Below are 27,269 nucleotides of genomic sequence, written 5' to 3'. Positions count from 1 at the left end.
AAAGAAAGACGTGATATCCATGCATGCCTTGTAAGATGAACTCACAGGACTCCCTCCCAGCCAAATACCTAAGATCTATCCCTACTAAGGGTACCGAGATTCACAGATGCAGCGAGACAGGGTATATTCAGCCATTGATGCAGAGGAGAACACCAAGAGCAAGCAAGTTTAATGGAAGAAATCATCTATTTTCTTAGACCATGCAATATAGACGGAAAACACAAATAAGATCAGAAAAAGCATAACGAACAGTCTGTGCTCCCGAAAGGTTTATGGTCCTATCTTCTCCACAAACTACATTCCAATAATTTAAGGAAATACATTGCCTTACCACAAACCACACCCTTTGTTATCAAAAGCATTTTTCTGACACAACTCTTGCTATTTAAAAACCATATCTGAGGAAAATGCTGACTAAAAAAATACTGTTTTGCTGTTAATATTCTTACTCATTTGCATCCCATTTCAAAGTACCTAAAACATACCTAGCTTTCAAACACACTACGAGTCCTTTTAAAAATCAGAATTATACACAATGCTAATCTGTGCTTCTTCTCAACCTAACTACTTCCTATCACACTTCTACTCCCTATCGTACTTGTCATCTCCTTTGTGTCAAGCACTTAAAGCAGAATCTCATACCAACATAACTGCTACACAGGCAATCTCGTGAAAGTTAAGCAACTTAGCCTCAATTTATGCACAGGTAAGATTTACACTATCACACTATTTGCTAAGTGCACATATTCCCCAATGAATTCTAGCCTGCTCTATTCTTTGGCTCTCCATTTGGGTTACCACCAAGATTTGTACTCATCAGTTCTCTGACATATCATATCATCTAATTTAAAAAAAAAAAATAAATGCTGTGATTAATATTAGCTTTTCTTACTAATTTTCTTTGTTGGATTGCATCCTTCCTCAGTCCGGACCAGATCTTCATCAGAAAACACTGTTGCTCCAGTTATTACAGTTTTAAAATAATTTTCATCCTATTAAGATGAACTGCCAGCACTGAAATACTTAGATTATTTTACCAGTGGCTCAGATCAGTTTGACTTAATAATTTGAAACGTACTTAGATTGCGAAGTGTTTTAGTACAGATGAGTCTTTATTCACATGAAAAAAAGACCATCTCCTACACATTTCTACAGCACCCAGGGTACGCTCCCCCCACGTCCGTTTGGGAACACAGGTGCTGCTGTATCAACGCACAGCGATGCGGCAGAGGGGGGAGGACCCGCTTCCTCCCACTTCAACAGAAGCTCCTACAAACTTCAACAGACCCGAAAGTCGAACAACAAAGCAAGTTTAAACATTATCTGCTAATCTAAAGTTAGGCACGTATTTTTAGGATCCTAGTGTGAAATCACAAGTTTTGCCCTTTGGGAGTTTGGCACTTTGCTCGGGGCGATGGCGGAAGGGGGCGAGTTCGCCGACGGCACCGGTGTGACCACAACGACGCAGCCCGCGTGCCTCCGGGGCTCGCCGCTCTCCTGGCCACCTGGCCCCCTGCTCGCCACTATCGGCGGATCTCTGCCGGTCACAGAGGCGAGCACCCGCACCCCCGCGCTCAGCAGGCGGGCGATGGCCGCCGCTGCTCCGGCGGGACCCGCCGACGCCGAACGCGCTGCGGAACCGGCCCCGAGGACGCTCGCCTGAGGCCCCATCCGCGCCACCCCCGGCGGCTCCCGAGGGAGGCGGCCGCGGCGCCGGGACTCCCGCCGCTGCGCTGCCCGAGGGCCGGCCGGCCGCCCCTCCGCCCGCCAGCCTCCGGCGCCGCCGCTCCAGCTCCGCGGCCGGTGGAAGCGCAGCACCGCCTCTCCGCCATCCACAGCGCGGCCCTGCGCCGCGCCGCGCCCCGCCCCAGCTCGGCCCCCGCCGCCCCGGCTCCGGTACCGCTGAGTGAGGCCCAGGAAGCGGGTGGAGGCCGCCTCCGCGCTGCTCGGCTCCATGTGGGCGGGCGGCCGCAGGCCTCGCCCCTCCAGCGCCGCTCCGTCCCGCGCGGGAGAGGCGACGAGCGCTCCACGCGCACATCCCGCTGCCCCGGCGCGCGCCCGCCCCGGCCCGCGAGCCACTCAGGCGCCGCGGCAGCCGCCGGCAGGGCCCGCCGGGAGCTGTAGTCCCGGGCGGGCCAGCGGCCCGGCCCCGGGCCCGACCCCGACCCCGGCCCCTCCGCAGCGAGGCGCCTCGGCCGGCAGCGCCCCTCGGCAACGGCGGGGAAGCTACTCCCGCGGAGCCGTTATCTCGGAACTGGCTGCTGTTCATGGGAGCAAAACCCTCTGCCAGCTCGCCATCCACCTGTGGTCCCTGCTGCGTTCTACAAGTCGGCCGTAATACTACGACTGTTGCACGGTAAAGGCAGCACTGTGTGAGCCGGCACAGGCAGAACCCAGGAACAACAAAGAAACCGTGGACGAAAGGCAAAGAGTAAATTTATTCTCGATACCTCACAAACCGGGGCATCTCCGAAGCTGCAGCCAGGCAGAGGCACACAAGCAGGAACACGGGCACCGCAGAGCTCGTCCTTGCTAGAGAGGGTTTTTGAGAGAGTCCTTGTTAGCAAGAGAGAGAGTCCGAACCTGCTGGTTTTCACCTGTATATCGGAGTGACGCAGGCATGGTTTACTGCTGCGCTTTGACCTTTCCCAGAGCAGGGAGGAATCTCAAGCGGGTTCCACAGGGTGCCCCCGAATCCATCACAGGCCTGTGGTATCTAAACACAGGTGTTCCACTCACCAAGCACACAAGACTAAACACCCATTAGTGTGATATATGTATTTCTCAGCACCCCAGGTGCAGGTCAGTTGAGCGTGTTTACAGTCCTCCTCCCTGATTTTCTCTTACTTTCCCACAGGCACATAAAATGTTTTTTCAACCTGCTCACCTACAGCTCAGAATCTTTAGAAGTGCAGTCATCTCACAGACTGATATTCTCTGGCATGTTCAATCACAACTGGCCAGCAGGGTGAAACCTTACTGGGGAAGGAATGACAGCTCAATTCAGTATTATTTCTTTAACAAAGTTGAAAAGTCAGACGGCACTGTTGGCAGAGCCTTTGGCTTGCTAGGCCAGCGTCAGCCCACTTCAATTGCAATTGAGTCTTAAACAATCTTCACCTATGTATGTAACTTTTAAAGTCTAACATATAACAAAACAGCAGCACTTTCAAGTGCGTGAACCACTTCCCTCTGTTTTCTCCTTTTACACAGATACACACTATCGTTCTCTACCTTTTCAGGACGTAAACGTAGCCTATGCTTGCCACATGACATAAATCCTGGGGTTAGGTTTGAACCACCACATTGGGAAGCAAAGCACGGCAAGGTGACCAAAAGTATTCTGACTGTGTGAGGACTTATTTTAAAACTTTTCAGTAGGAGTTGAAATCAATATTACAAGCAGCTATTATGACTAAAGATGAACCAATGTTTTCCTAGAATAACAGCTTGTATCTTGGGTAATCATAACTTGGATGACTGTATTCTGTTTAGACAAATTTCTTCAGTAATTTCAGTTGCTTGTATGTTTTGTAATAAACTGCACTGCATTACTGTGTATTATTAAGTACTCCACCCATCCATGTAGTAAACTGTAGAGAGTTACTAAATGATGTGATTGTGTATACATTCTTACCTTTCTTTACAACAATTATTACAAAACAGAAACTTCAGGTAATATACTAAAACTCTACTTGAGGTTTGAATTTAATTAAAAGCTTCTCTAGTGTTAAGACAGTTCAATTTCCAGAATTCATACAATTCTGGGTCTCTCTGCTTATTCTGGCAGCCGCTAGAAAATGAAGCATGACACAAGGGGGAACCCATCATGCACCCATCATGCAGCAGAAGCCACCAAAGAACAACTTTTAATTAATGCTCATCAGGGCTGGACTGAAGCTGGTGATGTACTGCTGAGGAATTTTGTCAAGCACTAGCCTTGCCTTAAAGAATTCAGACAACGTAGAACGCTCAGGCTTATTAGAGTTAAAATCCATTTGGATCTTCTGTAAGTGAAGTTTCCAACATGTTGCCACCTAGGGATAGCTTCACAATGGAGCCTCGGCAGCAATTCTAAGCGAGCCTGCGCCCTCCACCAGTTACTTACTTCTGTCACAGCATCACCCTTTGCTGTCAATTCTGCCATTGTGTTTGAGGAGTCACACTATCAGCTGCTCAATAAAGTAGCTTGGGGTTAAAAAAAAAAAAAAGTCTTTCAGAAATGGCAGGGAGCGACTCTTTTTGGTTAACCAGGGAATTAAGAGGATACAGTTGGATTGCGAGTTTAATGATAGTTTGATCCGAGCGAAGTGCAAGCATGGATAAAGTGATAAAATGCTTTTGAAGGTTCTGAACCTCACATCGTCACGTAGGACCACCTACAAGTTACATGTCCCACAGCTGCTCCGTTTGGCAGACGGCGCCTGAGGTCCAGATCGAAAAATTGTACCCATACACCCAGCCTCTCACCAAAAATTGCCTATTATTCCTAGGGAAATGTATCTCTGTCCACAGGCAGATGATGGCACATCTAAGTCTGTAAAATAATGCTCAATGAGCAAACTTTAAATATGCCTTTTTTTTTTTAGTTTTAATCCTTAGTGCTAAAATACAGTGAGAATTCCATGTGTGGGGCAGCTCTTGGGAGTAACTTCATGCTTCCTCCCGTACACTGCCTTTTTCCTCATACAGGTAACTAGCACTTCAATAGTTCTTCTAGCTAGAAATAAATCCATCAAATTTAAATCAGAAACATTTAACAATTCTTGGAATAATCTTCCTTCATTAACTATATTATTGTGCATTTACTCAATGTTAAATGTATGGACATGGGTCAGTCGTCTACAGTCTGTCCCCTGACAAATCCTCAAAGCTGACAGGAGATAGGAATACGCACTTTAGCAACTACACCTTTGTTTTTCAAAATTAAATCTAAAAAACCCTATGTTTTTATGGCAAGAAATTCCAAAAAGATAACTCGCTATTTACTGCAAACCATGCTTTGTATTAGTTAACTGTATCACTAAATATTGTTTGTGGTTTTGAAGGATTATCTCCCATGTGTGGAAAAGATCTTCCAGTTCTCAAAATCAATGGAAATAATTTATTTTAGCCCAGTAAAATAAGACACTGTAATTTCTTTGTAGACTACCTGCATAGAGCTCATTACATCATTACTTAAATATCTGAACAGAAATCCAACCACGTGCCACCTGAAAGTAAATTTCAACTAACACCACTGCAAACTCAAAGCTGACTGCTTGTATATCAAGAAATACCCTAACAAACGTTAAGTATGCATACCCAGTAAAATAACTTAAGAGGAACTTCCATACTAAAGAAACAAAAATCTTTATAAAAAAAAAATACCATCGATAACCCCTGCTCAACCACAACTTTCCTCCTCTCTAAATATCTGGATTGCTTTACAAGATTGCCAAAAATGAGGCTTCATTCTCTTATCCCTTCAGAAGAACCTACTTCCATGGAAATAATGAAACAGAAAGAACCTTCCACTTAAAGTACTTAATTTCCACTTCAATGCAGTTGTCATTTACCCCATTCGTCTTCCCTTCCGAGCACTAGGTATAAGACAGAGTTAAGACGAATACACGCACTCACTCAAACCGAAGTATTTTTGCTGTGGTGCCCCTCTGTCATCCTGAAGAATGCCAAATTTTAAAACAGCAAAGAAACATACCCTGCTTCTGCACAGATCTCAGCAATTGAAACGACAGCTTCTTCTCAGTCAATTTCTTTCTGTCTCCTGAAATGGAAAGCCTGAGAAAGTTCTGGGCCTGTCTTACGCCGTGCTCAAGTCTAGCAGCGTGCTAGAATTCCAGCCAGGGTGAAATGCAGGCACGGGGCCTTTGCATGAAAAAGAGCCACAAAAACGGAAGTCTGGAGTATTTTTAAATGTTTGGGGAAGAAAAAAAAAGCATTTCTGTAGTATGCAATAATTTCAATGCTGCAATAAATCTTGAACACAATAAAATCCACTATTTTTTACACAAAGGGCTGCCTCTCTTAGAACATGCTGCAATTCTTTTCCCATTTTCTCAAACAACAAGCACACAAAGATGGAAATGAGAAAGGTACTAGCAAATTAAGAAAACGAGCATCTAAAGAGGTATGCTGCAAATGCATTGGTTTGGATGCTGTCTAGCTAAAATTTGGGATTCCTGTCGCCAGCTTTTAGCAATGACAGATGTTTCTAGTATTCCATTGCAGGATGCAGCACGTCTCTGCAGTAAGAGGCTGGCAGAGACACAAACAGAACTGCCATAGCTTTATTTGTAATTACTGATGATTCTATGTGAAGTTCCATACTTCCCCCAAAAGAAAAAAAACGCCACATAATATATAAAAATGGATTTTACAAGCATATGTACTGAGAGAGAGAATATTTAAAGAAAGGGACAGATGAAAAAGCCCACAGCCTATGAATTATAAAGAAGAAAGCCTGAGAAATAGAGTTATGGGAATATTAAGAAAAAGAAGTTATTCACCGGAAAAGACACAGAATGGTAATAAACCTGAAGGTTCATTGAAATGAACCTCAACTTTCTTTGTTGAATTTCCAGAATTACATCTCCCTTGATCTGCTTGCCTCTTTGTAATAGCACGGGCCATTCACGTCCATTTTCTATGGATTATATAAAGACCGATGAAGATCTCAATTCACCGCTCATGATGCCTGTACTGACAGTGATTTCAAATAGGGCTATTCTTCTCTCAAAACAAGGACTCTTCATCATTACTTTTGTTAAGGCATTATAAAACAAGTTTACTTTCTAACAAACTTCAGGACAGATGAGATCCTCAGCACCTTGCAGACAAGGAACACACTTTGAAAATTACTGCAGACTCTTAGACGGGAATACAGCTGGTCTATTTCAGCCTAACAAGTTACACTACAATTAAGATTTCAAAATAATTCTATCAATCCACTTTATCTCCTCAACTTTCCCAGAAGACCACAAACTCACTTTTAGTGACACTTTAAAAGGGTGAGCTTTCGCTTTACAGGAAAACTATTTTGTAACTCTCCGCTGAGATCTCTCACGTTCTTCTGAAGCACGCAATACAAAGTACTTAGATAACATACAATGATGCCAAAAGAGAAGATATGTTAGATTTCTTTTTATTAGACAAAATCAAAACCATTCATCTTTTTCAGAACTGGACGGCTACAAAAAAAGACAAGGCTAGAAGCAAAGTATCTCAAAAGCAGACAAAGCCACAAAAATTGAAGTTCGGGGGGTTTTTTTTAGATGTTTGCAAAAGAAGTAATGAGGTCATGAAAACCCTGTGTACATACACGCTAGAGCAAGATGGCTCAAATTCTACTTAAGTCCACATAGCCAGCATTTTCTATCACCTCATTGGTTTTGGACCTTCAAATGTATTTAGCCAGGTAGGGACGCAGGTAGAATTCAGACCACACTAATCTCGACCAGGAATCTCTTCCACCCAGACAAAAACACTTCTAGTGCACAGCCCAACTTTACTCACCATTACTACTTCCAAGCTTTCCCCTTCACACTGCGCGTTCAATGGCCCTGTGCAGACCTGAAGCGGCATGGGTTGGCCACAGCCTGGGCAAGTTTGAGATTCTACATTCAGTGTAGCATACTTGCCAACTCTGAAGGCTTTCACAAGGCCAAAGTCCAGCCTGCTTACAAAACAACCATACAGAACGAAAGGCAAAATACTTCATGTAAGCTCTTATATATATATAGTGTATTTGCTTGGTGACAAAACGCATTGAGACCTCAGAAATTACTACAATCGGCACAGAGGAAGTAGGGGAATAGTTCATGCTTAGCAAATGAGATTTCCAGAAAAACCTACAGTACTAGCAAGGCAAGGGATCCAGAAGGAGCAGACCCTCAGCTGCTTCTTACTACCCTGCTGTGTCCTGATCATTTAATGGATTGTAAAGGTATAACATAATTTCAGCCATGAGAAGAGAGCTTTGTGTGTAAAGTACACCTCTTCAGCGTGCCTGCAAGTAGCAGAAACTAGTCGGATCCAAGCAGGTAGGTCAGATTTGCTGTGGAATGCTGCTCTCAAGTCCAGACGCCACACCAGAATGACTTCCATTCACACTGTGCGACTGAAATAGTGGGCTTGCATGGTGACTTGCCTACCAGATGAAAAGCGATGGGAGCTCAAGACGCATCTAGACAGCATTGTACTGAATACTGAGGAAAAGCCAGTCACCACAATTTGTGCACAGATGAGATATTAAAATAAAAATTTTACTTAAAAGTAAGAAGCTAGAATCACCACAATAGCATCCTCTGAAGCGTGGTCAGCATCACGTTTGGCACCAAGCAGACAAGCAGAATCTCAGCATGCAGTGGAGAATTTGTTATGTAAATGACAGTTCTGGCTTACTAAAAATGAGGGAAAAGTTCTTGCAATGACACAGCTGACGCAGACAGGGGTGAAAATCCAAACAAAATCCAGTAAAGCCAATAAAACCCAAACCAGAATGTTAGCTGTTAGGAAAAAAACACCACCAACCAAGGGCAACTCCAACACAGGGATAAAATTTCAATTAATATTTTAGGGCTAACGCACAAAATGTCTAACTTACTCCAACTCTAACCGTTCTACAATTCTTACAGAGAAAAAACCCATGACCATTAAACTGTGTTTCTTCTGTGAAAAAAAAAGAAAAAGGTGTATTACATAGCTACGTAGCTAGAACTAGAGTAATTATCTTTTACAATGCACTGGAAACTACACAAGATTGACTGAACTAGCTATTTTTGCGGGTAACCGGCTGAGCCAGCCATTTCCATAAAACCAATCATTCTCGGTAATTAAAATATTTTAAATACCTCAGCAAAGCATCGGATCAAGAAAAAAATAAAGATACCAGTTTAACAATAGAACGCCTTGCTTTTACAAATATTCTAAGTTTCCCAAATGGAGCAATTAATCTGTACAGCTCTTAGTACAGCTTCGAATAATTTTTAAGGCAAAGTTAAAGGACAATGGTTTTTTTCCCCATAGGCATGACTTTCTTATGTCTCCGAGAATACGCGCACGTGCCTATCTGTACATCCACACAAAGACATAAGTACAATCAAATATATACATAACACAGATGTCAACAAAAGAAAACGTAGCCTTATCAAGGGCTGGAGGTTCACCCAGACCTCATTCGGAAGAGTTCTTCAGAGACTTTCTGTTTGTTGGTTTATTTAAGACAAATCTCTGAAGGCGTTTTTCCGGTTTTCTCCCGTTTCAGGGTCACCGTCAGGCCGGGCAGGCCGCTGCCAAACGACATGGGGAACGAGCCCCTGGCCAGCCCCTCCCGGGCTGCCGCCTTGGCACCCGCCGGCCGCGCCGCCCCGGGCAGCGGAGCCCAGGGGCCGCCCGCCACCGCCGGCCCACGGCGCCGCCGGCTCCCCCCCCCCGGCCCCCGCACTCCGCCGGCCGAGCCCCGGCTTCTCTCGGCCGCTCCCGAGCCAGGTAGTTACCAGAGGGCTCTCAGAGGCGCCGGGCACCAGCAGCAGCTGGCGGTGAAGCTGCCCGGCGCACCTGAGAAGGGCATCGGGACGCCCTCCCGCCGCGGCTGCCCTGCCCCTCGCCCCGCCGCAGCAGCGCGGCGCCTCGGCAGCCCGCGGGCCCCCGGTGGCGGAGCAGGCCGCAGGCCGCGGGGCTCCGGCCCGTGCCGTCGCCGGGTCCTAGAGCCCGCGGCGCCGGCGGCGGAGAGGGCGCGGCGTTGTCCGCTGGGCAGCTCGAGAGAGGGAAGGGACGCCCCGCTTCTGTCATTGCCTTGGCCGGGGCCAGCTTCCCTGTAGCTCAGTCCCTCCCCTGTCTGGAGTTTTTAGAGGCCGTGGTTTTTATCCTGTCTTGGCTGGACACAGCTTTCTGAGCGGTCTGAAGGTCTGACTGCAAATACCGAGTGCTGTGGCGGTTACATGCCAGCGTGCGCTACGAGGGAAGACTAGGGCTCCACTTAGTGCGTAAGCATCAATGGAGTAGGGGTGACAGAGGGCTGGGGAAGCGCTGCTGGCTGGGCAGGCTCCCTAGCTCTCGTCTGGTGAGAGCACGCTGAACGGGTGGCGCTCAGGCACAGTGACAGATGGTCCCCTGGCTTTCCTTCCCCTGCTTGTGGCAAACGAGAGGGTGGGCAGGTGAGAGATGACTGCTTGTTCCTGCTTTCCGTGTTGGGCGTGTGCATTTTTGTGCCAAGTGAGAGAAACAGCATTGCAGCCTCCGTCTGTGCCACAGTTTCTCTGGGTGCTGCCATCTGCTGAAGGCTGGAGTTAGCTGGGTACCTGGGTGAGCCTGACAGTCTCTGAGGGGTATGTGACATCCTGGTAATGAAACGGAGCTGGAGGAGGTGACGAAAGCAGCGTAGAGTCAGTCTTAATTTTGAGAACAATTACGGGCCTCAGGGCAGGGAATAGTTCTGGGAGGGCCATGCATTTGCCTGGCTGCTCGGTAACTGTTCTTGCCTTTTGCAGGCGCTGACGTACAGCTGGGCAGTTGAAGGAGCATCATAGGCTGGAGCTCTGTGGACAGCCACAGAGGACAAGCTCTGACTTGCACCCTGGGCACAGAGGGAGGCGTTCAAAAGTTTTGAAATAAAAAAGTTCAAAAGTTCAAAATAAAACCCTCTGTCTCTAAGGATTCTATGATTATGTGCTTCTGTGTTATATAAAAGATCCCAGAATATAAAAATACTTAAAAAATGTATTTATAAAAAGATATTATTGACAAAATAGATGTATAAGCAGTCTAAATAGATATTCTGTATCATAAGTGTTACATTAAGTCTAAGCAGATTTTCTATATAAGTGTAAGCAGATAATATAAATTCCCTAAATATATACATACGTGTAAATAGATGCATGAGTGTAAATGTCTGTGCTATATATGGATTTATACAGCCAGAAAGGGGAAAAAAAAAAAAAGTCATGCAGGAAAGCCAAAATCACCAATTCTTATGTGAAGGCACCAGCCCAGCCTCCCTCCCCGATCGCCAGCAGACTCACTGCTTTTACATCCCCCCCACCGCCGGCCCTGGTGCCCGGCGCGGAGCGATGCAGCGTCCCTGGGTCTCGTTCCGGGGCGAAAACCCCTGTTCCGCAGGTTTTTGGTGCAGAGGCGCTGGCTCTCGCTGCCTGGGCTGCGAATGCAGAGAGGGCAGAGCCGGTCCCTGCCTGGGCTAAAGCGGGCTGAGAGCGGTCACCACTCATCACCCTAATGAGGGCCGCGAGCGGGACAGTTAAGGGGGTGCTGCCGCCGGGCGGCTGAAGGCTGGTCCTGCAGGGGGGGAGCCGCGCGTGCGCCGTGGCCACGCGCCCGGCGGCGGTGTGCGTTGGTGCCGCAGCTCGTGCTCATGCGCGACCTCGCGGAGACCGGTCCGGCGCCGGCCTCGGGAGAGCGGCAGCCGGAGCGTGAACCAGGACCGCCGGGACTCCGGCGAGCTCCCCGCCACCTCGAGCGGGATTGGTGCCGCCCGCCCGGCCTCGAGAGCGGCCATCGGCGCTCCCATACCGGCCCTTACGCGTTACCGCGCCCCCGTCAGTGCCCGCCAGTTTCCGGGTGTCCATGTCCGTGGTCCTCCAGGACCCCGGAAGTGCCCCCTCAGTCCGGCGACGCGCGTCTGTACGACACTTTAGTCCTCCATTAGCCCCCTCAGTCCGCCGACGCGCGTCTCTGTGGCACTTTAGTCCCCCAGGACCCCGTAAATGCTCATCAGTCTTCTGGAAATCATATGCTTCCAGCACTCTTCCAAAACACGACTAACAGTTAACCACAAAAATATCTGAAGACCGCAAAAATAAAGCGACCCCTGCGGGGAACTCTCTTCTCTACAGCAACAACTGGACAGGCCTCAAACAAAAGCGGTAAGAGAATCACCAGAGGCGAGTCCCAAATGGAAATAAAAAGCGGCGGCGCTTTGCCCGCTGGGAACTTAAGGCAAGAGAAATGGCCCGACTGCTCCTGTGGCCGCCTTTATTTCTTCCGGGGGGGTTGGCCCCGCCCCTTTCCCAGGGGATTGTGGGAAGGGCGGTGGGCGGGGCCCCGAGGGCGGTGGGCGGGGCCCCGAGGGCGGTGGGCGGGGCCCCGAGGGCGGTGGGCGGGGCCCCGAGGGCGGTGGGCGGGGCCCCGAGGGCGGTGGGCGGGGCCCCGAGGGCGGTGGGCGGGGCCCGGGGTACATGAGCCACGGGCTCGGGGCGGGAGCTCGTTCCGCGGCCGGGCTCTGCGGGGGCCGGTGGTTCGCTCCGTCCTTCATTTGGCTGTAGCTCCGGGGCGGGCTCAGCAGCTCGGGCGGGCGCGTTTTGGCGTTTAGAGAGGCGGAGGTGAGAAGGCTGAGCTAACACCTTCAGGACCAGCTGCCTGTATAGTAGAAAGTTGACTTGCAGGCTGCTTTTTTGTTTTCGTTTTTTCCAGGTCAGTAACTTTGTAATGAGTGTTTATGGCGTGCCCGGATGGTTTAATAGGATGCTTTTCTTTATTCAAGGAGTGCTGCGTTTTCTAGAATTCCTGACTTTATTGATGATAGAACTGTGGGGTTTTTTCACCAGTTTTGCAGTATGTGGTGTAAGTTGCTGACATTGTTTCTCATTGTTTCAGGGAGGAGTTTTAAGGTCAGGGTAGAGCCGAGGGCGATCCAGGAGCTGTCTCCTCTGAGTAGGTAGAGGGAGCGGGTTACTCTTCAGTACAAAGCACGGTCACTGCCCCAGTCCTGGCCATACCATTCCTGACACACTCCACAAACACTTCTCCCATGTCCCTCTCACATCAGGCAGGCTGGGAGGGCTGCCCAGCTCCCCTCGGACCCGCGGCAGAGCCCTCCGCTCACCCCTGCCTCCTCACCATGACCAAACCCCCCTTTTTGGGGCAAAACGAGGTACCATGTGAAGAGCCACACGCAGCTGAGCCTTCGAGCCAGCATCGCAGAGGCAAAGGGATGTTTATTGTTACTGCTGGAGCTGAGCGGTGGGTGCGTGGAGAGGCCGGGGATGCTGAAAAGCAGCTCCTGGTGCCCCTGTGGTGACTGAAGCCAGTCCCAGACCTCAGTGAGTATTTATACTGGATAAACTGGGGGTACTGGGAGGTGGGAGCTCCTGGCCCAACTGCAAAGGAAGGCGCACAGCTCAGGAGACAGTGGGTGTGTGCTGGGCGGGACAATGCCCTGACACTCCCCTGGGTGAGCGGAAGGGCCCTCACCGAGGGGAGCGCAGGGGCAGGGACACCTGGCAGAGCAGCAGAACAAAAAGACAGCCAGCCAGACTTCCTGTGTTCCCACCAACATGGCTGTTATCTATCGCCAGCACAACAGAGGTAAAGCTCACATCGCTCTCCTGACCCAGGAGTGACCCCCTCCTCTGCTGAAGAAAAGCAGTCAGTTGGGACGGAGTCTGATGCAGGAGAAATTGCTTCGTGTATCACCACAAGGAGCTCTCTGCTGCCTTGTTCTGGGATGCTCAGACAGACCCCATCTATCTTGGTCTTCTTCCATCTGTCAGCAAGGAGAGGGACGTATGGCTCACGGCTTGACTTTCTGCACTTGCAGTGCTCTTGCATCTGATGTACCCTACCAGGCCACACATGAAGCCCTCTGGGTAGGGGATGTCTTTAGAGATGCCCAAGGCTGGAGTAGCAAAGGTCCCACCTGAAACGTGTTGCCAAAGGTGGCTGACAAGGGTGTGATGAAAGCTGGAATAGCAAGGGGGGCAAGGCTGGGGAGCAGTGACAGCTAAAGCAAGAACCTTTCACAGAGCAAGGGGCTGTCTAAGGGAGGTGCTGGAGGTGAGGAAATGTCTCCTGTGGAAGGACAGAGGACTAATATTTCCTTCTCTTTCTGTTGAAGGGTCTCCTCCAAATCGCAAACGTCCGCTCAATGAAAAAGCAACAGATGATTATCACTATGAGAAATTCAGGAAGATCAAAGGACAGGTAATAATAGTTCCTTCTTTTTCTTCAGAAGGGTTTCCTCCAAATTGCAAACATCCACTCAATGGAAAAGCTAGAGATGATTCTTACTACAAGAAATCCAAGAAGATGGAAGGACAGGAAGGAATAGTTCCTTCTCTTTCTTTAGAACTGTCTCCTCCAAATTGCAAACTCAATGAAAATGTTATGGGTGATTATCACTATGAGAAATTGAAGATAAGTAGGTGATACTGAGGAAGGTAGACCAAAGTCTTTGCATTTGTTCTTAATTTTCATTAATAAAAAATTTTGTGTCAGTATATCTCTTCCCCCCTGTAGACTTATTCCTGTAGCCCTTCACTGCATTTATTATTAAGTGTGAAGACCCTTCACAAAAGAGTCCGCAGCTCCAGTCCCTCCGGCAGCTGCAACTTCAGAATTGATATTGCCAGTTTTCTAACCTTCTAATACCTAAAAAAATGGTGGATAGTTCCAGTGTGAACCCCCTCTTTGATTCCCACCTTTCTTTTTTCAGTACAATTGTTTCTTTCTTTTTTTTTTTTTTAGATTTATATTAAAGAGAAGTCCTACCATGGCACGCGCACACATAGCAAGCTATTGTTTCCTGAAGACAAGTCCGGAGACTTGGTCCCACAGCTCCACAAGACTGGCAAGTTCCCTGTATATTCATGAAAAAAGAAGGTTTGTTTGCATGTTTGTTTTTTAAGTTACCTAATTCTTCAAGAGTGGGAAACTTCTCTGTAACACAGGCCTCGCCAACCTGCAGCTCACAGTGTTTAGTTTTTTAATATCACACTTCCAATTAAAGTGACACATTTGAGCAGGATAAAATGACAGCAAGAAATAGATCAGATGGGGTGGGCAAAGGCTTACTTTATGGACCTGTGCAGGGTACATCAGCATGGAAGAAGAGTTTCTGCCCCTCCTCTATGGAGACAGGCAGTATTTTCTTCAAAAAACAAACATGCAAACCCATGCACAATAGCTAAAGGGGAAAGGACTGACAACCAGAACACCCTGTACCTTGGCACCTCTCCTATGGAATCCAGGTGAGGACAGATGTCTCTTGTAACCCCCATTTTCACCAGCGCTCACCTGCGGGGGTGTGTTTTCCTAGGACAAGAACGGAGAGTTCCTTTCAGTTACACGCCAGATTTGCTCTCACAGGTTGTAAGAAGATAAATTAGTATGTTTTGTGTATTAGAGATTAAGATATCCATCTTCAAGGTTCAAAGAGATCAACACAAGTCTAAATCAGGAGCCAGTCATGTTAGCCAGCGCAGCTCTGACCCGTTGCTAACCCATAGGGAAGCGAGCCAGGCAATGGGGAGGAGAAGGAAACGCACGAATAAAGGTAATGATCAGAACAATGAGGGATGTGTCTGGATCATGTAGCGTCTCTGAATGATGCAGAGTCTAATAGCAATGGATAAAAACTCGCATTAACTCCTACATGCCTTACATCATACATAACTTAACTGCTTTTGTTTACCACAAATACTCTGTTCTCCCTGAACCTGAGCAGACTGGTAAACCACACGTTCCCCCCTAGAAACTGGGGGTTCTGCGCTAGCTCAGCAGGCAGGGCGGGAAAACAAACATTTCTCTACACTCTGTTGTTTTCACATTTTGAGGACATTTGAAAGAATTCCCAGCGTTATCTGGTCTGAATCACTGACAGTGGGGAGAAAAGAAGAAAAAAAAAAAAAAGGATAAATGAATAAGCCATATCAGCAACACTTATCTTGTGAGCTGCAGAGCTTGCCTAGCACCTTGCCTTGGCAGAAAACAAACCTCAAGGATAATTTTATAACAATGTTTTTCCAACGCTCTTTGGAACTCAATGAACTGAACTGGAGGAGCAAAGCAAAATTGAAGGGGGAAGGAATCATATTTACATGCCAGAAAACACAACAGGGGTTGTAACCAGGATCCCTATAACCTGCGGAGAGATGCTGAACAAACAACCGACCAATCTCAGGCACCTTCACCGAGAAGCAAAATAGTGTCACGTAACAGCTGTCGGTTTAAAAGACGAGTGACAAGAGCACAGTATCTTTGACTAACACATAAAAACTGGGACGCTTTCAGGCTCTGAGTTCCTTCCTCAAAACTGACCCCTCTTCCCAAGTGCATCGGCTGGTTTAATTTAAAATAAAATAAAAAAAAATTAAAAGTATCCATGCCATGTTTGCTAGTTCATCTTCCTTGCTTTTTTACCCCTTTCCCAGAAGAGGTTTCCCAGAAAAACTAATGAACAAAATATTGTTTTAAAATTGATTCGGAGGAAGGGGAGGGGGGTAGGGGTAGGCCTGGCCTGGCGGGCGGCCCCTGCCCGGCCGCGGTACTGGCGGAAGAGTGGCGCCGCGCGGCTTCGTCGCGGGTCTGTGGCGTCATCGCCGTGCGACGCGGCCCGGAGAGGCCTCGGGGCGCGGGGGGCCGCAGTGTGGCGGCGGCGGTGGTGGAGCGCAGCAGCCAGGGCCATGCCCGCCAAGAAGTCGTTCCGCCGGCGGAGGGAGGACTCGGAGGAGGAGGAGGAGGACGAGCAGGTGGCGGAGGAGGTCAGGTGGGTGGGGACCGGCAGAGACCCCGTCTGGGCCCGGCCGAACCCGCCGGGAGCCCCGGTCGCTTCGGAGATGGGGGGTCTCTTCCACCGAAGCTCCTCCGGGATGTGCCGGCCGGGAGAGGCGAGCAGCCGGGGCCGGACAGCCCGCGGAGCCCCTCGTGGGATGGAGCAGGGGACACCGAGAGCCCCGCGAGGTCACCGGGAGCGGCGCAGCCCCGCCGCTGGCCGTGCACGGCATTCCTGACGGATGCGGCCCTTCCCCTCGGGAACTGGCACCCGCAAGAATCTGCCCCGTTATTTTCACCAGCAGTATAATACTAGAGCAACAACTGAGGGAAGTTTGTCGTGGAAGGTTTAAATCACCTAGAATCAGAAAATACTGACTTTGGGAAGCAGCCCGTGAAACCGAGGCGATGCAGGGTGGCTCTGCAGCCCCGCGCACCGGGGTGGTTCCATGGGCTCCAGTTCTGCAGACATAAATGAGAGCGCAATTTCTGACGGATGCAGACAGGGCAGATGGGCCCTTTCGTTTGCAGAGCCCTGCATTCCAAGCAAGATCTTTCTAGTTCTTATTTTGCCTCTGACAAATATGGCATGATGCATAGTTCATGGCAGATAGTGAAAAACGTGCATAATTAGTAAAAGTCCAAATATCTGAAGAAATTATGAGTGCATGTCAATCTGTATAGAGAGACTTGATCTTTAAATTTACCCTAAACTTTCTTCTGAGTCACTGATGTATGTTGACATCCATTCATCTGTGTTATACCCACTTGAGAGCTGCTGCTAATTTTGCTGCAAATTCTGTGCTTCGTTAGTTCCTCCTTTTCCTGAGAAATGACTGTATGATTTTTATTAGCTAGTGTCAAATTGTTGAAGGCGTAAAGGTGCTCCGCATTAATTCATGTTTCTTGGTGACCCTTTGTTTTCCTGTGAGGAGAATATTGTCTGGAGATCCTCATGGACCAAAACCAACGATGCTGGAGTTGTTTTTCCCATATTGGCTTCTTATTAAAGCCTTTCGATGCTGGGGTGCTTCTTTCCTCAGCCGAGCGAAGGCGTGTTGAGGGGACATAGGCAGCAGATGTCATGTGGCTTTTTTTCTAACTGCATAAATAAATGGAATTGCTTAAATAAAGTAAAATAGAAAATATCTATCTAATTTGTAACCAGAAAAATAGACACTGATATGCAGAATTTTAAGGCAAGGCCTGTCTAGAAGGTTCCATGTTAACTGCAGAAAATCAAATTAAGTTAATCAACAAAAAGCAAAACATCAAGTACTAGGTGAAATGTTTTTTTTCTTTAGGTTAAAACTTGAGGAAACCAAAGAAGTTCAGAGCCTCAGAAAGCGACCCAATGGGGTGAGGTAAGGGATGTAGCACCAAGGATGTGAAATTGTGTTGTCCCTCGGTGTAACGTAACGGTAAATTCCTTCCACTGAAATGTTTTTACTTTCTTTATCTGCTTGACTAGCGCTGTAGCTCTGCTTGTGGGAGAAAAGTTGCAAGAAGAAGCAACACTTGTGGTAAGTGCTGGACACTTTGATTACCTCAGGGCTAAGATATAACGCTGTGAAAACACTAGTGCGGTCCAGCCCATCGCTGTCTGGCCGGGGGTAGGACTGATGCCATGGCTCAATCCTTCAATGTTCTCTCTTTGTGAATCCAGATCCCGAAGACTAGCATTAAACTCAAGGGAAGCTTGAGGCTTATTCCTTATGTCTCATTTTACAGGATGACCCGTTTAAGATAAAATCTGGGGGAATGGTGGACATGAAGAAGCTGAAAGAAAGAGGCAAGGACAGGTGGGTGCAGATGAGCTCTGAAGACCAAACAACCAACAGCCCCAAACTGAAAACTGTAAACACTGTGGCTTCCATTTAGGATTAATGAAGAGGAAGATCTAAACTTGGGAACTTCCTTCTCAGCTGAAACCAACAGGCGGGATGAAGATGCTGACATGTAAGTTGTGCTGCGTTGGGTCTGGGATGTTGAATTTGAGGTTGGGTGTCCCCTCACAATATGGGTTTTTTCTGTCTTGGATACCGACTCATCCCAGAACATCTCCCGAGTTCTCACGGAAACTTCCACTTGCCCTTTCACCTCCTGGCTACCACTCTTGGGAAGGCTTTTTTATGGATGGGAGGTGCCAACCAGCTCGCCTGGCATTAAATAGCAGTGGGAGCCTTCCCTGCTGGTGGTGAACGAGCTTGGAGGATCTGATCAGTTCTTGCACAATTGCTTCGTGCAATTGATGTCAGCCGAGTTCCTTCGGGGAGATTGCTCATTCCTCTCTCCTAGCTCTCAGGACAGGGATGCACCTGTGCCCAGCAGTGCAGCGACAGAGTACAGAAAAAAATAATTAAATAACTGTGTGTCCCTCATGCGCTGCTGTTTAGGATGAAGTACATTGAGACGGAGCTGAAGAAGAGAAAGGGAATTGTGGAGAACGAGGAGCAGAAGGTGAAGCTAAAAAATGCCGAGGATTCTCTGTACGAGTTGCCAGAGAACATCCGTGTCTCCTCTGCCAAGAAGACTGAGGAGATGCTGTCCAACCAGATGCTGAGCGGCATTCCCGAAGTGGACCTGGGAATTGAGTATGTAGTTCACAGATACGTTGGTTCTGGCCTGAATTGCCAGGATGGGCAAGTGCTGATGGGCAGAGTACCGGTATGGCTGGAGCAGACAGCCCCAATTGGGCTCTGGGATGGGAAACAAAGCCTCTGTTTCTAGAGCACTGCCTTCTCTCTCAAAAAACATATTGCATACTATAGTAGTGTTAATACTATCCCCTAAATCTACCCTTCTAAATATTAATGAGGGTTTTCTTTGTTGTTTTCCTCCTAGTGCAAAAATAAAAAACATCATCTCAACTGAAGAGGCCAAGGCCAAGCTGCTGGCAGAGCAGCAGAACAAAAAGAAAGACAGTGAAACTTCCTTTGTTCCCACCAACATGGCTGTTAACTATGTCCAGCACAATAGATGTAAGTCTCACATAGCTCTCATGACCCAGGTGTGATCCTCTCCTCTGCTGAAGAAAAGCAGTCAATTGGGATAGAGTCTGATGCAGGAGAAATTGGTTTGTGTATCACCACAACCAGCTGCCTTGTTCTGGGATGCTCAGATAGAACCCATCTGGCTTGGTCTTTTTGTTCCATCCGTGAGCAAGGAGAGGGACATATTACTCATGGCTTGACTTTCTGCTCTTGAACTCCCAGCTGACACCACGTCATAAATTTCCAAAAGTTTTTCTTTAAGTTGTGTCTTGAGCGTGTGCTGGAAATGCCTGCCTCATCTGCCATTACAAATGATGGTTTGTAATTGACACAATCCATTTTGTCAGCTGCCCAGGCAGACAGGTGGTCAAGCAAACATAGACCTTACTAGACGGGAGATGGGAAGTAATTTCTGGGAGAGCCTCTCATACGGCAGCCGTCTGGAGGAAAGGCAGCCTTCCGCTGTGCCTAACCACGCTTACAGGAGAGTTTTGGAGTCAGATTTCTGTGTTCCGAAGGAAATGAGTCTTTGGGCCACTTCTGATGAAATAGTGCTACTGAAATTTGCTGTCTCCCATCTTGCCTGTATTGATTATGCATAGAAACCAATTACGGAAATGCTTGTTTTGAGGTTCTGTTGTTTCTGCTAAAGATCAGTTGTCACAAATGCCATAGAATTATGTCCCTCTGCATACCACTGTTCCAGATAACATTCCTCATCTGATGTTTTCCTTCTTTCAGTTTATCATGAGGAGCTAAACGCACCAGTGCGAAGGAACAAAGAAGAGCCAAAGCCCCGTCCACTGAGAGTGGGGGATACGGAGAGGCCAGAACCTGAGCGTATGTTCCTTTATCTGAAATGTCATAAGGAGAGACACTGAAACTCTTCAGGGGTCTTGCACAGAGCAATGATCTGGCTTTTCTTACCTTCTCTTCTCTGGGTGCCCTGAAATAGTGGGGAAATGGAGCAATTTGAGTCCATGAGAGGCTATTGCATCTGATGTACACTACCAGGCCACACATGAAGCCCTCTGGGTAGGGGATGTCTTTAGAGATGCCCAAGGCTGGAGTAGCGAAGGTCTGACCTAAAACGTGTTGCCAAAGGTGGCTGACAAGGGTGTGATGAAAGCTGGAATAGCAAGGGGGGCAAGGCTGGGGAGCAGTGACAGCTAAAGCAAGAACCTTTCACAGAGCAAGGGGCTGTCTAAGGGAGGTGCTGGAGGTGAGGAAATGTCTCCTGTGGAAGGCCAGAGAACTAATATTTCCTTCTCTTTCTTTTGAAGGGTCTCCTCCAAATCGCAAACGTCCGCTCAATGAAAAAGCAACTGATGATTATCACTATGAGAAATTCAAGAAGATGAATAGGCGATACTGATGAACATGGGCTGAAGTCTTTGCAGTTGCTCTTAATTTCCTCCAATAAAGGATTTTGTGTCAGTGACCTGAAATGGATGTGCGGAGAGTCACTACCTTCACATGCTGGTGTTACCTACGAAGCTTTTCTCGTGACCCTGTAGTGAATCACTTGGCAGGTGATCGTGAACTCTTTGGTCCATAAAATCTTGTATATAGGTTATTTTTAGTTACAAACCTTTTAGAAGAACGTGAGCTTTCATGGTTGGCATTCTTTCACCCTCTTAAAAAATAGTAAAAGAAGAGATCCTTTAAAAGCAGCAGTGCTGTTTGCCTTGTAAGAATAAAGGGAAGGGTTTTGCTGGAATTGCTGGTTTGCTGGAATGTAGCTTTGTTGGGGACTTTGCCTTTGTTCCCAAGGGCCTGAGCTCTGCAGAGTGTGTAAGGCTGAGACGCTGCAGCCGTGTGTTCGGTGCCGCTGCTCCTCAGCCTGGATTGCAAGTGCTCGGGGAGAAATCAGCGCTGGCTGTGCCTGGTGCTGCCTCGCCGGGCCCGTCCTCAGCGCAAGGAACGAAGCAGATACACAGCGCCGGGGATTTTATATCATGCGCCGTGTCGTTTTGTATCTTTTTCCCCCTGTAGACTTACTTCTGTAGCCATTCGCTGCATTTTATTTTAGCTAAGAAGAGAACTTGATCAGGTTGTTAACTGTTGGATTTGAGGAAAATCTCACTTTCAGCTCTCAGGACAGGGTCGCTATGGCAGCTGATGAAGAAGCCAGAGGCCCCGCAGCCAGTGTCAGCCATGTCTGCCCAGGAGGTATGATGTGTGGGAGTTTGAAGGCAAGATTTGTAACCTGAAAATAATAAAAGTGTTTTTAAGTGCTTGTAAATGACGTTTTTTCTTCTGGAATGCACACTGATGGTTTCTGGGTTCTGGTGGTAACGAATGTCAGGGTCTCCCATGGCAGGTGTCCATGCCCCATCACTCAGGAGCGGAAACTCCGGGGAGGCTGGTGGGGTGGGGGGGAAATAGCTCCAGATTTTACCTTTTTTCAGAAAAGGGGAAAAGTCTCTGGGCCAGGTAACCGTGCAAGGTTGTCTCTGAGCCTGTGCCCCCGTGCAGTCCGGGGCGGCATTCCCCGCGGGTACCTGCCGACACGGCCCTAAGCTGACGTCCGAGCGTGCGCGCAGCACTTCATCAAGCGAACCACGCGAGGCCGCCATTTAGCTAAATTACAGCCGCGGGTGCCTGTCCAACATGGCGGCAGGCCTCAGCCCCGCCTTTGCCCGCAGCCAAGATGGCGGTGGCGGAAGTGGCGCTGCGGGGCGGAAGCAGCGGCGCGGCGGGGCCGGCGGCGGAGCCGGGCGGGCCATGAAGCTGCGGCGGGGCGCGCTGCGGGAGGCCCTGGGGTTGGCGCTGCTGCTGCTGCCGCCGCTCCTCGGGCCGGCGAGCGCCGTGGAGCCCATCAGCCTAGGGCTGGCGATCGCGGGCGCCGCCGCCTCGGCCCTTACCGGCTTCATCTCCTACCCGCGGCTCTACTGCTACTTCAGGGAGTGCTGTCTCCAGCGGCACGACCGGCGCGTCGCCGCCGGTGCGGGGCTGAGGGGGTGCTGGCGGCTGGGGTGGGCTGAGGGGACGTTGCGGGGGTGGCGGGAGGGTGTTAGGGGGATCCGGAGGCTCCGAGACCGGCCAGGGCCTGTGGGGGCATCCCCGTGGGGCCTGTGGTGTCTCCCTGTTGGGGTCTTTCTGTGGAGGCCTGCCCGTGGGGCCGGTGGGAGTCTCCCTGTTGGGGTATCCCTTTGGGGCCTCTTGGGCCTCCCTGTGGGGTCTGGTGGGTCTCCCCATGGGGGCCTTGCCTTGGGGTCTGTTAGGCTTCCCCGTGGGGGTCTCCCTATAGAGGCCTGCCCGTGGGGCCTGTGGGCTCTCCTCGTAGGCCCTGGCTCCGGCCTTGTGCCCCCTGGCCTGGGGCTGGCAGCCTGCAGGCCAGGGCGGGTGGTGGACTTTCCTGTAAGGAGGGAGGAGAAGCCGGCGGGACCCCCTGCCACTCTCCCTCCTCTGTGTTGACAGAGTGGTCTCTCTTCGTCCAGCTCTGGAGGAGAATTTGGACAAGCGGCTGTTTGGGCAGCACCTGGTGAGCAAGGTGGTTGTAAAGGCCGTGAAGGGCTTCTTGAACAACAGCAACGTCAAAAAACCTCTTGCCCTTTCCTTGCACGGGTGGACTGGAACAGGCAAAAACTTTGTCAGTAAGATAGTTGCTGAAAGCATTTATAAAAGAGGTCTGCAGAGTAAATATGTCCATCAGTTTGTGGCGACTTTACACTTCCCTCACGCTCACAACATCAATCACTACAAGGTAAGAATGTGCTGTGGAAACCATGGCAGTGGGGCAGAGCTCTACTGCAGTGACTGTTGTGTTGATCTATAAATGTTATGGCACAATTGATACTAGAAACCTAGATACTGCTTTTTGCAGCAAAATGTGACAGTTTTGCAATCTGTACAGAACTGGGTAAATCCTAACATCCATTAGGACTGGTGTTCCTTCTCTTTAGGGAAGAACGATATGGGTTTTTTTTGTTCTACAGTTTGCTTAGAGATGTAACTGACGTAACGATGAGCGTGACTGAGCAGGATTCCATGGTTGGGTGATACACTGGTGGGCACTGTGTAAAACTAATAGTTCATGACTCTGGGGAACTACCTGGTGACCTCCAATGTGTCAGGTGCCGTCGCAAGCTGACACATGTTCTCTGAGGCATGGTTGTGCTTTTCAGTTTGACTGCACACTGAGGAGGTTATTTAGTTTTTCTATGCATCCATTTCCCAGCTGTAAAATGAAAAAATACTCTGTTGTCAGAAAGGTACAAATAAATGTATTTGGAAATGTTCTGCCAGTTCGTGTCAGTGCAGTGCTGTAGGCAGGTGGATATCATGTGGAGCAGTAGCTCAGATGCATGTTTTCTGTGTTTTTTTTGTTCTAACTAACTTCTTTAACAGCAGAGTTTGAATGAGAACCACTGTCTTTTGTAGTACTAAATGTTTATGTTCTGTTTATATGTTAAAAATGGGAATGGGATGGTTTACAAACCTGATTTCTAAATGGAGGAAATATCCATTTCCTCCTTTACAGCTTACTTTCCCTCTTGTTTCAACTGAGCTGTTTTAAAATAAAACAGATCCTTTTCTGCTTTTGTGTCAAGATGATTACCCTTGGGAAACTTGCTGCCCAAGGCAGTAGACGGAACTGTTGCTTCTCACCCACAATACACCCGATGCCACCTTCCTGTTCTGCCTCTGCAGTTCAGGGACTGAGTAAACAGTGAATATAAAAAAAAGATGGATCATTGAAAACGGTTAGAACGGTTACTTCTCATTCATCTGCCAGCAGATAGACCTGTTTTTTTTCCAGTTACTTCATTATTGATCTTAAATGTAACACTTAAGTGAGAGAATCTTTAAATACAATAAACCATTAGCCCTTCTGAACAACACTGTCATTTAAGAAGGGCTTGTAATTGTCTTCATTTAACTTCTGAATGATTAAAACACGGGGTTGAGGGCTGAATTCTGTTTTGACTTTTGCCAGTGACTGCAGGTGTAATTTCTCACTGGTGCTGTTCAGGTAATTAATAGTCATAATTTTGATGCCTAAGGATGTTTAGACCAAAGTGCAGCCAAAAGTAATTGTTTTGCATGTCAGGGCTTTGCTATGTGTTGCTATTCCTTGGTGGTACCTGTCCTTTGTCCTGCTGTGTGCTTTCATTTTTGCTGTGCTTACAGCAATATCTTTCTTGCGAGGAGATTTCCTGCTTGTCCCATCCTGTCTCTTGGTGTCTTGAATTTTTTTCAGAACCAGCATGAGATTCTGTTAGTTTTATTTACAGCTTTTAACCATGTTTTAGTCAAGAAGCCAAAAGTGTTAAAATGACACAATTGAAATGACTCTTTCAGGGCAAAAGTCAATAAGCAGAAGTGCTATTTTCTGTCTTTTCAACATAACTCTTTGAATATCTTTTATTTTTATGCTGCTCAGGACCAGTTGCAGTCGTGGATTCGGGGAAACGTGAGCATCTGTCCCAGATCGCTCTTCATATTTGATGAAATGGATAAAATGCATGCAGGACTCATTGATTCCATCAAGCCATTCCTGGACTACTATGAGTTTCTGGATGGGGTGTCTTACCGACAAGCCATCTTCATATTCCTCAGGTAAGTGCCTTCTCAGGTTTGCTGTTCTGTACACACGACGTGTTTTAAAACTACCTCTAGCTACAATCTTTGTTTTCTCTTAACTTAGCAATGCAGGAGCTGAAAAGATAACAGAGGTGGCACTAGATTTCTGGAGAAACGGGAAGAGAAGGGAAGATATACAGCTCCAAGATATGCAAAATGCACTGTCTGTGTCAGTCTTCAATAACAAAAATAGTGAGTAAAACTGTGATTGCTTTTGAGGTGGTAAAAGTTCCGCAAAAGGGATGGGCTGCATTTAGCTGCATTTTTTACAGCTATGGTTTCTACTTGATCTGGCCCTCCAGTTTTTGGCTAGCAAGGAGCTACGATGCAGTTTTGGGGCCTACAGATGGCTCTTGAGATGAAATGAAGGTTAAGGAGCCCTGTGTACACCTTGGCTACCAGCACATTTGCTGTCCAGTGGATTGCATATGTTGGGGGAAGTCTATGCTGTCCACTTGTTGACATACTAATGGGCTAAAGAGAATGTAAACGGAAGTCTAGACAGTAAGGCAAGATATTGCATTAGCTGAAAAGTCCTTAACCAATAAAATTTTTTATTATGGGGAAACCGCTTCCTTGGTCCACAATCCACTTAGGCTTTCTTGCTATTATTTAGTTATTTAGGAGCAGTTATTTAGGAGCTATTTATGGGGAATAAGCTGACATGCCAGCCCTACTGTGGGCAGTCCAGTGTCTCCTAGGTTTTCTCGCACAGGACTTCTGGTGAAAAGGGTTTTTAATATAATTATGGTCTAAAAGTAGCATCGAAAGCAAACCTATTGCATTTTTTTAAAAGGTTAGGTGCAGTCTCTGAAAAAAGGAGCAACGCAAGCTGGTCTGGGAGACCTGATAAAAGATAGAAAATCTGTTCTTCTCTAGGTGAGAGAGGGGAAGTTATGAGACTGGCACCTGGGGAGCAAGGCTTAAATGCATTCAGTCAGAATTCATTTATTTGGCTCCAATGGACCACATTTGTATGTCTGTACAAAACTTTACGTACAAAGTACCATGAGAAGGGGCTTATATTTGGGCTTACCTGTGCATTATAGGGCCCTAAAAGCACAGGTGAATTCTTACTGGTATGTAGCAGAGGGCTATGATACGCCTCTTGCTGTCATTTAACCCACAGTAGCGTTTAGAGTAGAAACAAACCTCTTCTCTTTCCTTTTGTAGGTGGATTTTGGCACAGCACCTTGATTGATAGAAATCTCATTGACTACTTTGTTCCCTTCCTGCCACTGGAATATAAACATGTGAAAATGTGCGTCCGGGTGGAGATTGAATCACGTGGCTATGCTGTGGATGAAGACATTTTAACCAGAATAGCTGATGAAATGACCTACTTCCCCAGAGAGGAGAGAATTTATTCAGATAAAGGCTGTAAAACTGTGGATGCAAAGCTGGATTATTACTATGACTTCTAATGCTTTATTGCTACAACCTGCAAAGAAGCAAATTTAACTTAATTACAAAGTGGAGAACCTGGGACATTTCACTTTTAAGACCTTTTTAAAGAAAGGAACGTTACTTTTTAACTGGTGTGTAAATAAGCGGCAGTGCTTCTGTGTTTTTATTCTGTCACTTAGTCATGGCTCCCAAGTACTTCGGCCTTGTGTTGCCAAGGTAAGAATGAACTGTGTTGTGGCTGTGGAGGTCTGTGTCTGACAGCACCGAAGATTCCTCTTGGATCGTGTCTTGATCACCAGAACCATTTGGCAGACTGTTGGCATGCATAGAAGGACTGAGATTATGACCGAATTCTAGTTGGGTTTTGGTTTGATGTGGACAATCTCTATACAGTATTCAGAATTTTAATCGAAGTTCCTATGTCTGTGAAAATCTTCATTCGGCTTGCGTGGGAATATTCCTATAGCCGCATTAAAAATAGAATATGTGTCTTTTCTCCTTAAACAGCTTGGTTCCAGTAAAGATAATGGGGGGGATTCTATAATTATAAAAATCTGGAGCCTTCTATCCAATATCATGCGGTACCATTGTCTTTTCTCAAAACAGTGGTATAAATTGGCCTCCTGCATGTCAAACCGAGAATATGAAACTCATTGGTGTGAATAGTGTTCAGAGGGCGGGCTTAATATTACAGGGAAGTGAGTTAAAATCCTTGACTGCCACATCAGTGCAGCTGGTTCCTATTTTGGATTATTTTTTTATGTATAATGTTGCCCA

At 47.7% G+C, this 27,269-nt stretch overlaps 3 protein-coding genes and 1 long non-coding RNA gene across 15 annotated transcripts in view; 3 read left to right on the top strand and 1 right to left on the bottom strand.

Annotated features, from left to right (window-relative positions):
- Positions 1-10,579, bottom strand: part of GARNL3 (GTPase activating Rap/RanGAP domain like 3) — a 57,527-nt gene extending 46,948 nt beyond the window's left edge. For 3 of the 8 annotated variants that reach the window (XM_063352802.1, XM_063352804.1, XM_063352811.1), the window contains exon 1: positions 9,498-10,579. In XM_063352802.1, coding sequence (XP_063208872.1) covers positions 9,498-9,571 — 74 coding nt within the window. In that variant the 5' untranslated portion in view covers positions 9,572-10,579. Of the gene's footprint in view, positions 1-892; positions 981-1,900; positions 2,089-2,450; positions 5,960-9,173; positions 9,322-9,497 lie in introns of those variants that run through there. The other 5 variants (XM_063352805.1, XM_063352806.1, XM_063352810.1 and 2 more) reach the window with 4 other exon arrangements.
- A 445-nt stretch (positions 10,580-11,024) lies between these two features.
- LOC134523658 (uncharacterized) lies at positions 11,025-16,067 on the top strand. 5 transcript variants are annotated; one of them, XR_010073368.1, is made up of 4 exons: positions 11,025-11,879; positions 12,782-13,055; positions 13,850-13,935; positions 14,479-16,067. It is a non-coding gene; the product is annotated as an uncharacterized LOC134523658 (long non-coding RNA). The 5 variants fall into 5 exon arrangements; XR_010073366.1 differs by lacking the exon at positions 12,782-13,055 and adding an exon at positions 12,497-12,576; XR_010073365.1 differs by having other exon boundaries at positions 12,497-13,055.
- Positions 16,068-16,342: 275 nt separating this feature from the next.
- Positions 16,343-21,735, top strand: C15H9orf78 (chromosome 15 C9orf78 homolog). The gene is made up of 9 exons (XM_063353315.1): positions 16,343-16,498; positions 17,808-17,867; positions 17,975-18,026; positions 18,235-18,305; positions 18,385-18,462; positions 18,900-19,097; positions 19,348-19,484; positions 20,238-20,336; positions 20,780-21,735. The coding sequence occupies exons 1-9, from the start codon at positions 16,416-16,418 to the stop codon at positions 20,869-20,871; spliced, it is 870 nt and encodes a 289-aa protein (XP_063209385.1). The 5' UTR covers positions 16,343-16,415; the 3' UTR covers positions 20,872-21,735.
- A 420-nt stretch (positions 21,736-22,155) lies between these two features.
- On the top strand, positions 22,156-26,996 carry LOC134523715 (torsin-1A-like). The gene is made up of 5 exons (XM_063353005.1): positions 22,156-22,443; positions 22,940-23,205; positions 24,886-25,061; positions 25,150-25,277; positions 26,259-26,996. The coding sequence occupies exons 1-5, from the start codon at positions 22,224-22,226 to the stop codon at positions 26,507-26,509; spliced, it is 1,041 nt and encodes a 346-aa protein (XP_063209075.1). The 5' UTR covers positions 22,156-22,223; the 3' UTR covers positions 26,510-26,996.
- The last annotated feature ends 273 nt before the right edge of the window (positions 26,997-27,269 follow it).

Source organism: Chroicocephalus ridibundus, chromosome 15, assembly GCF_963924245.1.
Source record: "Chroicocephalus ridibundus chromosome 15, bChrRid1.1, whole genome shotgun sequence".
Taxonomy (NCBI): Eukaryota; Metazoa; Chordata; class Aves; order Charadriiformes; family Laridae; genus Chroicocephalus; species Chroicocephalus ridibundus.
This window is presented reverse-complemented; position numbering and strand designations above follow the sequence as displayed.

Excerpts from the sequence above, each read along its gene's own strand:
- C15H9orf78 (XM_063353315.1), top strand. The coding sequence starts at position 16,416 with ATGCCCGCCAAGAAGTCGTTCCGCCGGCGGAGGGAGGACTCGGAGGAG. Across the intron at positions 17,868-17,974 it reads AAGCGACCCAATGGGGTGAG|CGCTGTAGCTCTGCTTGTGG; the intron begins GTAAGGGATGTA and ends CTGCTTGACTAG. Across the intron at positions 18,027-18,234 it reads AAGAAGAAGCAACACTTGTG|GATGACCCGTTTAAGATAAA; the intron begins GTAAGTGCTGGA and ends CTCATTTTACAG.
- LOC134523715 (XM_063353005.1), top strand. The coding sequence starts at position 22,224 with ATGAAGCTGCGGCGGGGCGCGCTGCGGGAGGCCCTGGGGTTGGCGCTG. Across the intron at positions 22,444-22,939 it reads CGACCGGCGCGTCGCCGCCG|CTCTGGAGGAGAATTTGGAC; the intron begins GTGCGGGGCTGA and ends CTCTTCGTCCAG. Across the intron at positions 23,206-24,885 it reads ACAACATCAATCACTACAAG|GACCAGTTGCAGTCGTGGAT; the intron begins GTAAGAATGTGC and ends TATGCTGCTCAG.